The 16,896-nt window shown below is 35.1% G+C and overlaps 1 protein-coding gene across 4 annotated transcripts in view; it reads right to left on the bottom strand.

The window, feature by feature from the left end:
- LOC149078968 (cell adhesion molecule Dscam1-like) overlaps positions 1-16,896 on the bottom strand; it is a 121,323-nt gene that overhangs the window by 46,761 nt on the left and 57,666 nt on the right. For all 4 annotated transcript variants that reach the window (XR_016193865.1, XR_016193866.1, XM_089241199.1 and 1 more), the window contains exon 5: positions 16,585-16,702. Coding sequence is in view for 2 of the 4 variants with exons in the window: in XM_089241199.1 (XP_089097325.1) it covers positions 16,585-16,702 (118 nt within the window). In the remaining 2 variants the exon portion in view is untranslated. The remainder of the gene's footprint in view (positions 1-16,584; positions 16,703-16,896) is intronic.

The following is a 16,896-nucleotide window of genomic DNA, read 5'->3' as shown; positions in this document are numbered from 1 at the left end:
CATATGCCAGAACAGCATCGATCTGTAGTGCTTAGTAAACGATATCCATAGGGCAGTATTCACCGACATAGTTTAAAGTGCAGTCACATTTTTTTGGGTAAGGGATCACCATAGATTGGTTAAAAATCTGAATCTAACCAATCCGTGTCGATCTCATCAAAAATTGTGACTAGTTTAAACCATGTCGGTGAATACTACCTATAGTATGGTTCCGAAATTTATACACGAAAATGCTAGTCTCGAACAGCTTTTCGCTGTTTAAAACAAAAAAAAACTGGTTTCTGTGCCTAATTTCCTTTTCTCTTGCATGAGGCGATTCAGGTACTATAGCGATAAGGGTCACTAGGAACGTTAGTTAATCACAAAAATCTTTCCAACATGCACCGATTCACAAGAGATTCTTCAGAGGAATGTTCACGAGGTGCGTGCATACTAGTAGACTTCATGAACTCATTAGTGAGTAAACTTGGCGCGTATTTCCTAACGGGTATACTATTTTGTTTAAGTATAATAACTCCTTTCATATCTACACACATACTGTGATTATTTTGACAACTATTGCATTTTTAATTGACTTTTTATTACGACATAATCATTTAATTCAGTGGTTCATTTATGATCGGCCAATTCACTAAATCAAACTTGATAATGAGTATATACAATATAATAGTTCATGATACACAGAAATACGTTAAATTTCCTTGGCAATAACACACGCACGCACACGCATATATTCCTAAAATCTTTCAATTTCTCTTGATCAAAATGATTTTATGTATTAAAATAATGCTAAGTAATTTCAAACGCGTATTCATCAACTCGAGTTCAATTAGTAAAAACATTGAAATATTTTCCAGTGCTTTCCCAAACTTCCATTACATGACCCGCTAGAATGTATGATTATCTTGTCGAATGGCCATTAAGTGAATAGTTGTGTCCAAAATTTTCCAAGCCGGTAATATCAGGTGTTTCAAACGTCACATAAATACGAATGAAACTTTTATAATGTTTAATCTCAGTGAATTACAATTTGATAATCAAATTAAAGTATTGTGAAACAAGTTGGAAAACTCGCTCGCATTTGAAATGAGCGCTATCTGGTGCTGGTACACACGACTCTATTACTTTACCTTGATGGCACGACTAAATGTCACGAGAAAATAATTAGCATTATTCCCGAAGAATTCCCAATTAATATTTACCCTCTTTCCCCTTTCTCCCCAATCTCATTCGGTGTTTGTTCCCGCGTTATTATGAAACGTTCAGAGATTTCTCCGTCTCTCAGTGCGATTACTTTTACAGTTAGAATGCAATAAGCTATTATTTTCCTAACTCTCTCTCCCTGGCTGGAAGGCTGTTGCAGATACTGGAAATGAAGTGCCCCCTCCCCCCAGTTTTGCCCCCCGAATGAAGTTGGAGGAAAGTCTGGGGTTTTAATTAAACTAACTAATACAGCATCGCAATCTGAAGGAACTTCGGCCTTTTAATTAACTCGGATATAGAGAACAATCCCGGAATTTATATCAGCTTTTCCAAAGATAGACTGTTTGGGTAATGAGCCATGTGTTGGGGCACGTACCAAAAGGCGACGATCTGTTCGTTGCAGAATTTGGGAGACGAATGGAACAAGGAATTGTTTCGTTTCGGCAAACCCCGGGCTTCGTCCAATAAGAAAATCGATACCATCGGGGGGTCTTTTCTAAAATGACAATTTATTAATGCAGAAACACACTTTCGGTGAGACTCACTCACGGAGGAAGGGATTTCCCATTGAATACAAGAGAAAATATTCATCAGTGGAACTAGCTAAGGAATAAGTTTGGGCTTTTCTTTTCATGAACTTTCTCACCCATTTATTAGATTTCTAAATAAGCTCTTCTCCTGTCAGAAGTCATCGATTAATCCGAAGGTGAAAATCCAATTTTATTCATTTTAAAATCAATGGAGGAAAGTGATCAACAGTCGGTTACCGTCCTAGTCCCCTTTTTCAGCTTTTGATTTCATCAAAAATAAAGTGCTGTAGCCCTATGGAGTTGGTGTTTTCAACCTTTTTCTTTTAGGGGCTCTGCTGAGCTCACAAAATCTACACACGTCATCCTTGGACTTACTTTTTATGAAGGATGTCCCTGAACTCATGGACCAAACTTTGACGCAAGGTAATATACACACATATAGAAGCATTTTTTGTATAGCAATGGTGAGGTTGTAAATGAAACGTCTTGGCGGAAAAACCCTTATTGCAAAACTTTCTTTCAGTCACTGTTGCAACTTTGTGAAACACCTGGCACATCTTCGACAGGATACGCCAATCACTTGCTAGACGCTGCCAGGCCTGTATCAATGTTGGTGGTGGGTCATTTGAGCAGTTACTGTAATTATTAATGAAAATAAAAAGTTTTCTTCATTTCCATATATTATATATTCCATATATTCCTAATATATAATATATTCCGAGTTTATCCGACAACACTTGTCACTTTGCATTTCAAACCCCACATTCCTATAAAAAAAATTATTCTTTGTGTGCATTTTACCTTCCCTTAAAGTTTGACCCACGAGTTCGGGGACACTCTGCATGAAGAATGTTGCTTAGGGTGTGAATTACAGGGAAAGCCTGTAATTCCCACCCTATCATGCAGATCTGTCCCCTGCAGTACGTATTTCGTGCGACACATTAATTGCTCCACATGCTTGATTTAGGAAAACTCAGAAAATTATGGCTACAGTACAAATACGTTACATATGTACCGTAATATTCAGCGTTGAAATCGGTGTCGGAGCAGATGACCCTCCGTTCAGAGATATACACGGAGGGGGGGGGGGGTGCATTTCCTTTTGATATCCTAATTTTTGTACGAAAATATCAAAAATAAATTAAATGTTTTGTTGACTAGATATAATAGAACCACCTACAACCTCAGACTGGCGCAAAACAGCTTACTTTCGTTACCTCAAGAGAAGCAGAGTTTTGTGGGAAAAAAGTTAGCAGCGACTGTTAGCAGTGGTCCTCTTGCCCCGTGCTCACAAATATCAAATCTCTCGCGTCGAATGGAAAGAAACGTTTTTCACGCTCTTGTAGTAATAATGTCGAATACTTTTCTCTAGCCACATCTATTTAATTACCAAATTAATTTTTTTTAATTATTCATTTCTATTATAATCTCTCAGCTCGAAAGCTACAAATAAGACGCTGCAGTATATAATCCACATTATTATTTTTTACCAGTACTTGCAAAAACAAACACAAAAATACGCTTATATTTACACAAGACAAGACATAAACACATAAAAACGTCATGGACACACATCTTCCTATTATAGTCTCCAAGGGACATATAACTCCTATTTTAAACGCATAATCCACCAACGATTGATACACAAGAAAACATGATGAGCGTATTGTGTCTATGTTTTCACACTGCCGAAGACTTGCGGCAAGATGCACTAAACGCGTTGCAATAGGGGAGAAATTACATGCATCTTCCACAAACAATGTTCTCCGTAAAAAATATTAAAATTTCCCCTTATCGGGTTATTTATATATATATATATATATATATGCAGGGTGATTCTAATTCATGGGATATACTTTAAAAGGTGATATAAGACTAAACAAACATTTTTCGGCACAAAATGTTTTTACGACGAATTTGCTGCGATATGTACATGGTCATGAGAGGGTGCATATGCACCTTCGGATTGGAGTTTTTTTTATTGGTGCAAGGCTCATCATGCTAGGCCAAACGATGATCAAGTGGTGTAATGGCTTGCAGAATTTGCGTTACCTAGGTTGCACCATGAGAAAGCCTACCTAAATATTTGCTTTTGTTCTCTAAAAACCACCGTCTGTCACCTTTGCTACTGCGATTCGACCACACATTCTCTGAAACTCGCCTCTTAAATTTTGTCCTATGAATTTAGAATCACTCTGCAGAAGGAAAAAATAGTTTTTGCTAGACAGAATTATATAAATTCCGTTCGTAAATAAAGTTATAAGCAAAATATCATATCAAAGAGGTTAAGATACTCAGGCATGTTACATATCAATCATTTTTCTTGAAATGGTGTTTCCAATTCCCCCCAGTTTACTAGTTTAAACTCTCTAAATGGTAAAACATACAGAGAGAATGAGTATCCCCTGTAAGTTATTTGCCAAGTTTGAATTCAGTAAGTTATAAACGAGATGAGGAAGAACCACAAACAATTTTCGTTTTGCCTTCTTTACGTAGATGAGTAATTGAAAATTTCTACATTTCTATAAGACACTCAACGGGAAATGCATAAGAAGAAAAACGAAACTCTGTACTGACATCTTGCCAAGACAAGCAAATTATACAAAGAGCTTCTCTGTCTCTTTTTCTTTCACTTTCTTATCCCTTCTTTCTGTTTTGGTCTGGAATACGTAGTCTAGAACTGGGGAATAGAAATGGGAACTTGAATACATAAAATCGTTTTAATCTTCAGTATCTCTGTCGAACATATCCCAAGAATTTCGCTGGCAGAAATGTCGTCTTGGAATCTCTGGCATGAATTCAATTCATTTATGCCCCGGAAAATTTCCCAATTTTTAAATTTTGTTTCTTTGTTCCTTTACGACATGAAATGTTCAACTTTCAAAAACTACGCTTAGGAATGAAATGGGGGTGAATTTCCCCGACCAGAGAAAATCGGATGAAATTTTTTATTCGAACAAAAACGAAATATTTATTTATTTTTTCTTTAAATCCCTTATTTGCTGCTTCAAAAAGGCAGTACGCACTCATAATATTTATGCAGAATGAATAAATATAAATATATGTATTTATCGATTTCTTTTACAGGATATTGACTCAGTACCACACGAAACCTTATCATCCTTCCGTTTTCCTGAAGGATGCCTGGAAGAACATTTTCTGGAGGATGTTTCAACATCTCAGCTTACATGAAACGAGAACACATATTTGAAAGCAAAAATATGATATTCTGAGGTTCATATCATCGAATGATTTATTGCTTTTTTTTTTCTTCAAAAATCTAATTGTCCATAGAAACAGAAAATACCCTAAATATTTGTTTTAGTGATGCTTTAAAAAAAGTATAGATTTAGGAAGATATTCGATTGAATTAAAACATGTAGAAGCGAAATTCCATTTTATCGTGATTATTGTCTTATAAATACAGGGTCACCCATAAATTCGTACATTTTGAAAATTCATAAAAATTGAACGGATTTGTATATTTGAATAGAACTTGCGAAAAAATATATTCTCTGAAGCGGGGGGGGGGGGATCATTTTGCTACAGAAAAAAAAATCGAATTTTTGTCCACAATCACACAATTCCATGGAAAACTACGTTTTTTAAGAGGCTATTATATTGCCTCTAATCGAGTGTCTCACGCCACAGTGCGTTAAATAAGGAAGACAGGGTCGTGTCTCCAGTGGTGTAGATAGAAACATGATTGCCCGGGTTCGATTTCCGGTAAAGCCAGGTGACTTTTCTTCCCTAATTAACCTCGGCATAATATCCAGAAAATATTTTTCCTTGAAAACAATGTCCATTTGCGTGCTGCAGGTAAATGGTTATCACAGAACTAGGAAACTATTCCTGTGCAATGTTCATAAATAGTGTTTTATCCTCCAGTATCGACATCACAATGAAAACTTAATGTAAGCACTGGTAACGGAAATTTCAGAAATAACCTATTAAGCGTACAAACAATCAAAAAATTCCCCTACGCGAGAATTTTTTTTTTTTTTTTTTTTTTTGCAAATTGCATTCAAATGCACCAATTCTTTCGATTTTTATGAATTTTTAAACGATTTAAGAGTTTATGAGAAACTATCATTTTATATCATGTTAAAAGAACCTTTTCGGAAAAAAGAATGATCTTTTTTTTTTTCAAAATACATATTTTTTTAGAAATATTTTCAGATCGAAAATGTATTTTTGAACGTATATTTTACCCTTAAATACGTAGCTCTTTGCATATGCGCAAAGAGTCCTTTAAACTTTCATTACTGCAGCCAGTTTTAAGATAAAAATTCAGAATTGCCTTTACACGTAATGTGACGTCATATATTTTAAATTTTATATTTTGAATTTGCTGAAAGGTGTCTCAACCCAATTAATAGCATCGATTCTTTCTTGTTGCAGAGCATGTGTGTGGCTGTGGTTTTGGTAATTCACTAAAATGCTTTCTTTTTTTCCTTTTTTTTTAGTATTCAATCTCAATTTACTTTCTCATTTTATTCATTATAGTTTTAATCACAAAGAAGGTAGTTATACAAGATGATTCAAAAAGAATTACACGATTTGAAATGCGTATATTATGGGAAATATTGAACATAGACACTTAAGATTAATTTTATATTACTTGGGTAATCATTAAGTTTTCTTACAAACCAAATTAAAGATAATAAGTTCACCTTGGAATGAACGGCATATGTCAATACTGCAGTCATATTCGACCCGAACTTTTGCGAGCATGTTTTCATCCACTGCGCGTGGATTTCTGTGGACTACGCGCGAAACTCTGACGACTGACATGCGCGGACAGCCAGGGGATTTCCCATTACACAGGCAACCCGTGTCTCGGGATAGTTTATACCATCCCGATTGATACATTGATACATTTATACCAAAAACGGATTGAAAGCTGAATAGTTATGATTCTTTTTTAAATCGGTTGATTATTTTTTAAACACCTTGTATATCTGGAAATTAATGTTTCTGCAATACATTTAGCTATTTCCTGTCCAATGTTTGAGGTCCTGTATAAGCAGTACAATTGGAAATAGGTTTTTTAATGATTGTTTCAACTTTCTATACGTGTCAATAACTATGAAAAACTATCAGCTCGACCAAAAAACATGCATTTAAGGGATTAATATGATGCCGATTCGATTATCTGAAATGTCAGTCGCAGAGGATTATTGCCACATCGTGCAAATCCTTGAAAAACTACCATCACTTTGTCAACATAATTAGTATCAAAACAAACCAAATAATCCCACAAATGAGTTTCCCTGAAGGATTTCCTTGCATTGGAAATGAAACAGATGATTGCGCGCTTTGAAGAAACTACAGGATAAATTGGCAAATCTCTCGTCACCAAACTCAATTATCCTGGTTCAACCATCCAATAATGGAAATCTGTCGATTGAGAGGGAATTTCTCTTTGAAACTTGACGAAATTTTACTAATTAACGAGAAGTTTACGAAGGTGGAATGATTGTCGAAAGGTCTTAAGAAATATAACGTCCCAAGCATCGTATCGGAACGTTGAATTTCAACATAGATCTGATTCCATTCTCGAGATGTAATCTTCTGATTGTCGTTAACGATAATGCAAGAGACATTGCTGATTTCTGATTCTCTCTTGTGCGATATAAGAATGGTGAATATGTAGTAGATTGGATATCAGGTAGAAGAAGGTCATATTTCTTGGATAATTTCCTCCATTCTCTATTAGGTGGAAAAACAAATATTCTTTATTATGCAAATTTTCAAGTTTTTGCATTTAAAACTCATTCTGTGGTTTTCAAACTTGTTTAAAAAAATCAATCGTCCATTGTTCCAAGACATTATTAATCTTGAAGATCAACACACACATATGGACAAACAAAATAGAAATCTAGACCAAACCACCTTGTAAGATTTATAATTATGGATATCGGTGAAGGCAAGTATGGCATAGGCTGGATTTTCTCCGATTATTATCATGCATATTGTAAGGAAACATAACACATCTGAATATTATGCCGAAGTGAATTCGGAAAGAAAGGTCACCTGGTCTCTGCTTGGACTCGAACCCAGATACACTTGCAAACCGGGCAAGCATGCAGCTGTCTACACCACTACTTCACCAAACACTAACTCTGGCTATATCACAATTGACTGTCAGTGATTTGTGTTGGAAATGAAGGCGTCATCTATCAATCAGTTGCAGTCTCAAGCTGGTTAGGGAAAATATTGTGTCTACATTCTTCCCCGGGTTTGAACCAAGGAACGTGACGGCAACCCTCACGGTGGTAGACGAGCATTTTACCAACACCTTACTCGAGCGCTTATCTATCTACACCACTGGAGACACTACCCTCTGCTTTCCTTATTTCACGCACTAGCTTGAGGCACTGAAGTAGAGGCAATTATAGCATTTCTTAACTTCGGCAAATGACCCCTAGGTGAGACGGCAGAGAGAGATAGATGTTTTTTTGTTTTTTTTCAGCCCAACATATCAAGGAAACAAACATTTTCTGAATATTATGTCAAGGTGAACTCGGAAAAATGGAAGTCATCTGGTCTGGTACAAAAGTACCACACATACAGAGATACTCTAAACTCGTTTTCTTTTTTTTTCTATATTTAGCTCCGAAAATATGAACTTTACTTTCACAATTATAAATTGTGAAAAATTAATTAAAACAGTTAATTAAAACCTATTAAAACAGTTTTCATGTACATATGCTTTTGTAAATTTAAAACCATGGTTGTTAAAATAAAAATATTAAAAAAATCATTTTGATACTATAATTTAATTATTGTATCTGTATTCGTAAAATTGGACTGCAATATTAATCTTGCATGCGTCGCTGAAAGCACTTTTTATCAATTCATTAACTCCATTCCTTTTGCCACTCATTACTTTCAATTATACACGTGGATTCGCTTATTTATTATTATTATTTGTAATTATATATGATGATTATTGTTATTCCGGGCTGACAGGCAAGCTTAGTGCCACAATATTTCGATCGTGTATTTTCATTGAATAGCTAATTTTTATAGGTACATTACTTTGTTTTATATTCCTGTTATAAATATTCACGAAAAACTTTGTGAACATTTTTTCCAAAGCTCAATGAGACATCCCATATGTCACCAACAAAATACAACGTTGATACTACAAGTTCTGCTTGTTTCACGGAAAACCACTGAGAACTTCCACTCGTTACTCGGGAACGATCATCAAGCCCTAAATTACATTTTATTGCATTACCAGTATTCAAAATGAATATGAAAAGTTTCAAGACAGCTTTAAAATACGTAAAAAAAGTAAAACATTGGCTGTGTTATACATCATTTTTTACATATCATTCAGACGGAACATCATTACAACGAGACTAAAAAATAGGTGTCACTGAAATTTGAAAGGATACATTTCATTTTTCTTTCCTTTTTAAGAAACAAATGAAATTATTTTTCTGGTATTTTTCCTCCTCAGAATCTCTCAAACCATTTGTTTTAAACTGTCTATTTCTTAAGTCCTATATATATATATATATATATATTGTACATATCCATTGAAACGAAAACGTCTTTATATGACACACTCATATCTCTTTCTCTCCCTTTCGCGTCAGAATCTGAACTAATGGGATTCCCTTCATTTTATCCAGGTTCGATGTTATATTATTTTCTTATCTTGGGGATTTTTTTTTTTGTGCTTATACCGTGGGATGAGAAAAAATGGATGGCCCATGGATTCGTGAAGACGATTTTTCTTAAATTTTGGATCATCGAAATCTGACGCTTTTCTGCCATAACTTCTACTTAGCACTAGCTCTTTTTTTTCAATTTCTCCCTCTTTTTTCATCCTTCTTTCCCGTGATTCACTTTCGAGAAAATCAAATTGAATTTACTTTCAATTTTTCAATAAGGAAAAAAAAAAAGAAAGGGATTTATATACTATTTTTAATTTTTTGACAGGTTTTGTTATGTATTTTAAATGTCATAAGCTCGTTATAGCATTAATCTTTGATTAATGTCATGGATCTCGTTTTTTTCTGTTATTCTCGCGACGGTTTATGAGAATTTATGTATAATAAATCAATCAAGTTAAAGCAGTATAACATTTGTGTATAAGTAAACACATCCACTTTAACGTGTCTAACGTGTAATGTGCGATATGAGTTGCTTTTTTACATAATAAAAATAAAATAAAAACAATGTTAGATGTTTCACTGAATTTAGTAAAAAGCGTATATCGAATGCTTATCCATTCTATTATTCCATCGTTTGTCATTACGATTTTTAACGTTACAGCAAATCAACGCTGTGGATATATTTCTTTTAATATCGGGGAATTCAGCTCTGACGTCAGCAATAGAACAACAGTAATTTTTGAGGTCAGGGCTGAACTTTTTTAGGTTAAAATAAAATTCTACACCGACAAAATAACCCCCCCCCCATTTTACGTACAGGGTCTGGAAATGGATATACATTTATAACACTAATTTTTCAAAGGTAGTGTTGAGTAGAATTCCAAGTGGTCAGTGAAATATGTTCCTTAACAAACCTTGGATCATATTAAAACTATAACGTATGGCTAAGGCAATGTCTTGCTAACCTTTTGCCTTTCACTCTTTCCTTAGCCATTTCTTATCAGGTCAAAATAGTCTCGAAAAGAACCATTTCGTGCCATTGAATAGGCACACATTAATATGGACGGCTCACCACAACGCCCCTGAAAATCGTTGGTAATCCCTTTCCCCCAGAGCCACGACGTGCACTTTGAGAAACACTGGGTTAAGTCATAGTCCCAGACTCTTCAGAGAGTATAAAAGTGGACGAGGTGACCTATCATTGTTTACTGATAAAAGAAGACTGTTGAAGAAAGCGATAAGGGATAGTAAAAAGCAAGTTGAATCTAGGTTGGCAGATAACATTGGCTCTGACCCAAAATCATTTTTTCGATACGTCAATAATGGATGTAAGGGGACAGTTGGCCCCCTCTCGATAGGAGGCTCAAAAGTAGAGAGCAATGTAGGCATGTGTAGTGCTTTCAATGACTTTTTCGCGTCGGTTTTTAATGGAGATAATGATATTCGATATGCGGGTGTTGCATGGGGTAATAAAACGCTCAACGATATTCAAGTGGAAGACGTGGAGGTCCTAAATCTTCTAAGAAATGTATGTGCAAGCAAAGCACCAGGACCAGATGATATCTATCCCAGGGTTCTCAGGGAAGGTGCTAATGAATTGTTGGGGCCAGTCGCACAGATATACAGGAGTAGTGTTGCTGAGGGTATCGTCCCGAGAGATTGGAAACTGGCTAACGTTGTTCCGATATTTAAGAAGGGTAGTAGAGAAGTGGTGTCTAATTATCGTCCAGTGAGTTTGACGAGCTCCCTCTCGAAAATTTTGGAAATTATCATCAAAAGGCAGTTTGTGAAGTGGATAGACGAGAATAATGTATTGTCGGATAATCAGCATGGGTTCAGGAAGGGGAAGTCATGTGTAACTAACCTCCTTTGCTTCTATGATTACGTGACTAAGGCTTTGGGTAAGAGCAAAAATGTCGACGTTGTTTACCTTGATTTCCAGAAGGCATTCGATCGGGTCCAACATGGCAAACTCTTGAAGCGTTTACACGAGATTGGAATAGGGGGCAACTTGCTGAATTGGATAGAATCGTGGTTAAGAGATAGGTCGCAACGAGTTATGGTGAACGGGGAATTCTCTGGTTGGACAGACGTCACAAGTGGAGTTCCTCAGGGAAGTGTCCTTGGCCCCATACTTTTTTCACTTTTTATCGATAAACTCGATCAGGGTATCGATGGAATTACTAGCAAATTCGCAGATGATGTGAAGCTAATGGGGGTAATCGGGAATGAAAGCGATAGGGAGTTGCTCCAGACCAACTTAAACAAGATTGCAGCATGGGCAAATGAATGGAGCATGACGTTTAGCGTAGATAAGTGCATGGTCGCTCATTTTGGTTCGAACAACCAACGGTTCTCTTACGAGTTGAATGGTGTCACTATCCCGGATGCAACTAGAGTCACCGATTTGGGAATTCTCATTGACGAGCGACTTAAGTTTTCTGAACATTGTTCAGCGGTTGTCAAAAAATCGAATAGAATGCTTGGTCTCATTTTCAAAAAGGTCTCTTCGCGTTCTCCTAAAGTCATTCTTCCTCTTTTTCGAGGCTTAGTTCGTCCTGGACTGGAGTATGCTGTAAGGTTTTGGAGACCATACCTACAGAGGGACATAGACTTGGTTGAAGGGGTGCAGAGAAGAGCTACGCGTGTCCTTATTGGCACACAGGGCTTGAGTTATGAAGAAAGACTTCATTTTTTGAATATGTTTACATTGGATGAACGCAGGTGTCGAGGAGATATGATCGAAGTGTTCAAAATTTTCAATGGGATGGATAGGATGGACCATGAACTTTTAGTACACCGCCAATCGACTGCTTTTACAAGGGGACACCAGTATCGATTGGTGAGGGACAATGCAAGGTTATGGTGTCGCAGGGAATTTTTCTCCAATAGGGTTGTTAATAAATGGAATAGCTTACCCCCGGAGGTAGTAAATTGTAACACAATTGACACGTTTAAAAAGAAATACGATAAACATGTTGGGGTAAATCGAGAAGCTATCCATTCTTAGAATAAGACAACCATAAGTAATCTTTATGGGCATCGTATAATATTTTATCATGTGTATATATTGTTTGTAATTTGTGTTAATTGCATTTTTAATTGGGTTGCTGTATTTTTGAAACATATGACAACCATATTTTTATGGGCATCTTTTTATCAGCCACCTCGTTGGGCATTTTGCCTGTTGTGGCGTTGTATTTGTATTTGTATTTGTATTTGTATTTGAGTTATTGTGAAGGATGAAGCCCCATAAAGCCGTATAAAAACTTCAAATTCTATGCAAATTTATGTATTGTATCATCAACACCCCCCCCCCCCCGAAAGGACAGTCTCACGCTAAAACGGTTAAACTTGATTCAACTGGGCGAAAGAAACTAGGCCTTCTTCAGAGTTTGACCATAAGGCCTTGAGTGAATGGTGAGCGGAAATCACTAGTCTATGCTACTGCATGAGCTCTGATGGTATTTTATTACAATATTAGTTAATTATGCTCATTAAAACTTTCATGTAAGACGTTTTCTGTTAAATTTATAGAATATACTTAGAAAATTCCCAAATGTTTAAAACTAAAAAAAGGTATTCTTTCTTTTGTTGAAAATTTTTGCAACGTTTAAAATAGCACAATTTCTTTTTGTAGAAAATTTTATAATTTTTTTAACCAAAAAAATAAAATCAAAATGCATTTGTTTTTTTTTTTTTAATTCAAGCTTAAACAACTCTCTCTATATATAATTTTATGTGTATTTTGTGTATTAAAAATTTTCTAATCTGATTTAACATATTTCTACTCGGATACATATATACAGAGTATCCCATCAAGACCGCCCAAACTCTGCACAGCCAGATTCTTTGCTTGGAATACATAAAAAGTGCCCCAAGTTCCTGTAAGACCCATTGTTTCCGAGAATAATGCAAAAGAAAAGTATGACGTCATATCCGGTGCAAGGGGGAAAAACTTTATTGGAAACATAAACATCAGTATTTGCATATGTTTACATAGGAAGATGTCCACAATATCCATCGCGCATATCGAGGCATGCATGCGCGTGACGTGTAAGGACGTCGAGCCGTCCAATAAAGTTTTTTTCTTGCACCGGATATTACGTCATACTTTTCTTCCGCATTTTTCTCGAAAACTATGGGTCGTACAGGTACAGATCTTTGGGCATTTTCTATGTATTCTAAGCAAAGATTCTGGCTGTGCAGAGTTTAGGTGGTCTTAATGGGACACCCTGTATATGTATATATATAAACGAATTTTAATGTAATAATCTATATTTTTAATTAAAAAAGTTTTTTTCTTCTACACACAGAAAGCGTTGAACGCGATTATTTGCCTCACTTCCATTCAAGTAAAATGTTCTAATAAATTCGATATATTTCACTCATAAAAAATAGAGTAAATCCTGTAAAAAATTCCAACTTACTATATACCTTCATTTTCTTTTAAAATATATAGAAAAAAAATCTTGCTTCCAACCAATAGTTTATTTTCCCAACGTTACTTTAAACTGACGTTTCAAACTATAAAAACGGATAAAATATACTACACGAAAAGTCAATAAAAATTGCAAAAGAAATAAAAGTAAAATAAATTGTAGGTAGGGCTTATCCTAAATGATGATAACTCTCATTTTCCAAATAATGGTAGCATAACTTTTTTTTTTGCTCTCTCGTCTCTTCTCTATAAATTGTAAGGGCGGCGCATTGGTGATCCTAATTCTAGGAGAGTTCTTAGAACATTTTTTTTTGTTTCTCCAATATTTCTCTCCACCTTGTTTTTTTTTTTTACTCTGGCTGCATTCACTGCATACAATAGAGCTTGATCAATCGAAACAAAATCATGTAATGAGAGTTCTTTTCAAGATTTCTCAAAATTTAATTAACAGAAATACATCGGTGCAAACTACGGAACAAAAGTGAGAGGAAGACTTTCTATTTCCTTGAGCCAATTTTAAAAAATACGTGGTCCGTACTGAAAGGAACAGAATAATTACATTAAGGCTAGTTGCAAGAAAAGTCCCAAAGGGTAATTACTTGGTTTGTATTGGACGAGAGCCCTCTTCTGTGTGAATCCTTTTTTTTTCTCTCTCTCTCTCTATTCTTATTTATTTTGTATTTTTATTTTCTTATTTTTCTTTAGGCCTAATACTATCTTGGCTATTTCCAGGCCCCGTTCGTTTCTTTTTTCCTTCTCTTTTTCACCTCATTAGTGCCAAGTGCATTTCTTCATCAGATTCGCGATACGAAAAGAACTCTTTGAAATTCTTTGCTCGTAACGGTTTCAAAAGGAAGTAATGGTTTGATGACGATCCATTCAAGCCATTTTATCCTCTCTCTCCCTTTTTTGAAGACATCCATCTATGGATAAAACTTCACGTAAAGTAAAATTCATGATTTTTTTCCACTTTTTTATAAGTGAATTTGTATCATTTTAAATGACGAAGAAAAAGTATATTTCACGTGGATATTTGACAGAAGAAATATTTACGGATATTTGTCTTTTTTTTCTAAGTCTTAAAATGAATCCGATATTTATGATAGGCATCAATTTTATTGATATGATCGAGACGCGTGCCCTAAACTAAGATGATATTATCCATTTATATGAGATGAAACTATGCTATTATCGAATGGATGCATTTCGAAATTACATTTGTTTTGTAAATATTTAAAGGGGCACGTAGTTATTAATTAACATAATTTTCTAATTTTGTTACTGGATGATAGAATCCTTCTTAACCCATTTATTACTCAGCCGATTATAATTATTAATCCTTGCAATTACAATACAAATATGAATGATGAAGCTATGAAATTAATTCGTACTTGAAAATTGTTCGTATTTTGAATAACTCGCATTTCAAACTCAAATTTACACGTTTAAAGTAATGGAGATAACTTTAAATCGTTCAAAATTCTTAAAACGAAATGAATACTTGATATATACACACACGCACTTTTAAAAAGAAATTAGCTATTCATCCTAAACAGAATTATTTTCCATGCTCAAAGAGCGCAAGCATTAGTGCTGTTGGGTTTTCCTCATAAATTTCATTCACATTGAATATTTGCTCACAATCTGAAGCATTTTTAGCAAAACGTTTTTGCTCGTAACTTGGATTATTATTATTAATTATTATTTGTAAATCGAGTCACTCATAACTCGAGGCGCACGGTATATTTATGAGTTTGATTTCTTTAACGTTCTTATTCTATGCCCGTGTGCTCATATATTTAGTTGTATGGGGAAAATGGTGTACGCAACAATTTTTATTCTGCTAGTGCCAGCAAGGCAAGTAGAAGTGGCTGTGAAATCTTTAGTTGCGTACATTCAGCCTCATGCACTGCGTGCTCTCACCAGCATATCGGGAAGGTGTACGCATTCATCATTCAAAAGAGGTAAAAAACAACGTATTTCTTTATAAAGCCACTGCTTCAAATTTTTGTCTGATTACTCTCTTGATCTAATTAATCATGTTTTTTTTTTTTTTAATATTTAAGGATTTATTTCTTCAAATACCGTTTTTTATTGCAAACATCCACTAGGTTCCTACTGCTACCCAGTGGCGGAATACAGTCGGTCGAGGCCTCGGGCGCAAAAGAAAATATTGGGCCCCCTAAATTAGAAAAAGTGTGAAGTTTTGGTTTTCCGAGGTTCTTTAGAAGTCGGGGCCCCGGGCGTGCGCCCAGTGCGCCCGCCGTTAAATCGCCTCTACTCCTACCCTCCCTTTCCTTGCATGTCTTACTTATTTCGAGTTACAGAAAACACTCTGTTAGTAAGTACAATTAGTTCTGAATTTAAAACAAGAGTTTTTTTTATTCAAAATAAAACCTCGCTTATTTCACAAATCACATTTTTCAACATAGTTATTTTCATTATATTACTATATTCCTCATCAAATAAATACTACGCAATCGATGTAATTCACCAAATTATAAGCAATCTCTGAAATGACAGAAAAAGCAAACAAATGTATCCATGCGTATATATTTACAGTCAATATTTGCGTTCATATGTTTTCTACTTTTTTTTGCAGAAGGTAAACAGCTGGTTGTGCAAAAGCGAACATTAGACTAGCATATCGGAATCGTTCATGAAGAAACGGATGAGTACAACATATCATTTTCATATTGGTGACGATGAGCGTAGGAATCGTCGATATTATCGATCGAAACTATATATATATATTCTTTTTTTTTCTTTTTTTACTTACGTGTATGTTGGAATAGGATATCCTTGGGCAGCACATGGAAGCTCTACGGTATGGCCAACATCTGCTTCAACTTTCGGTTGGCTATGAGAAATCCTTGGCGAAACGTTACTTCTAGCATCTATAAGAAATTGCAGTTTTCTGCGATTTATTTATTCTGACATCGTAACATCACATCCTAACATCATAGATACAAAAAAACCGCATAGAACTATATATTTACTTTTTTTTCTAATCCAGACGTTATACAATTTATTAATTGAAGTTTGAAGAATTTATCAATTCAGAAGTATCGAATAGAAAAATATAATCAGA

This window comes from Pholcus phalangioides, unplaced genomic scaffold (assembly GCF_987345545.1).
Source record: "Pholcus phalangioides strain wild (caught in Gottingen) unplaced genomic scaffold, Ppha-v1.0 ptg000013l_1, whole genome shotgun sequence".
In the NCBI taxonomy this organism is placed as follows: domain Eukaryota; kingdom Metazoa; phylum Arthropoda; class Arachnida; order Araneae; family Pholcidae; genus Pholcus; species Pholcus phalangioides.
Note: the sequence above shows the minus strand (reverse complement) of the source record. Positions and strands in the feature narration are given on the sequence as shown.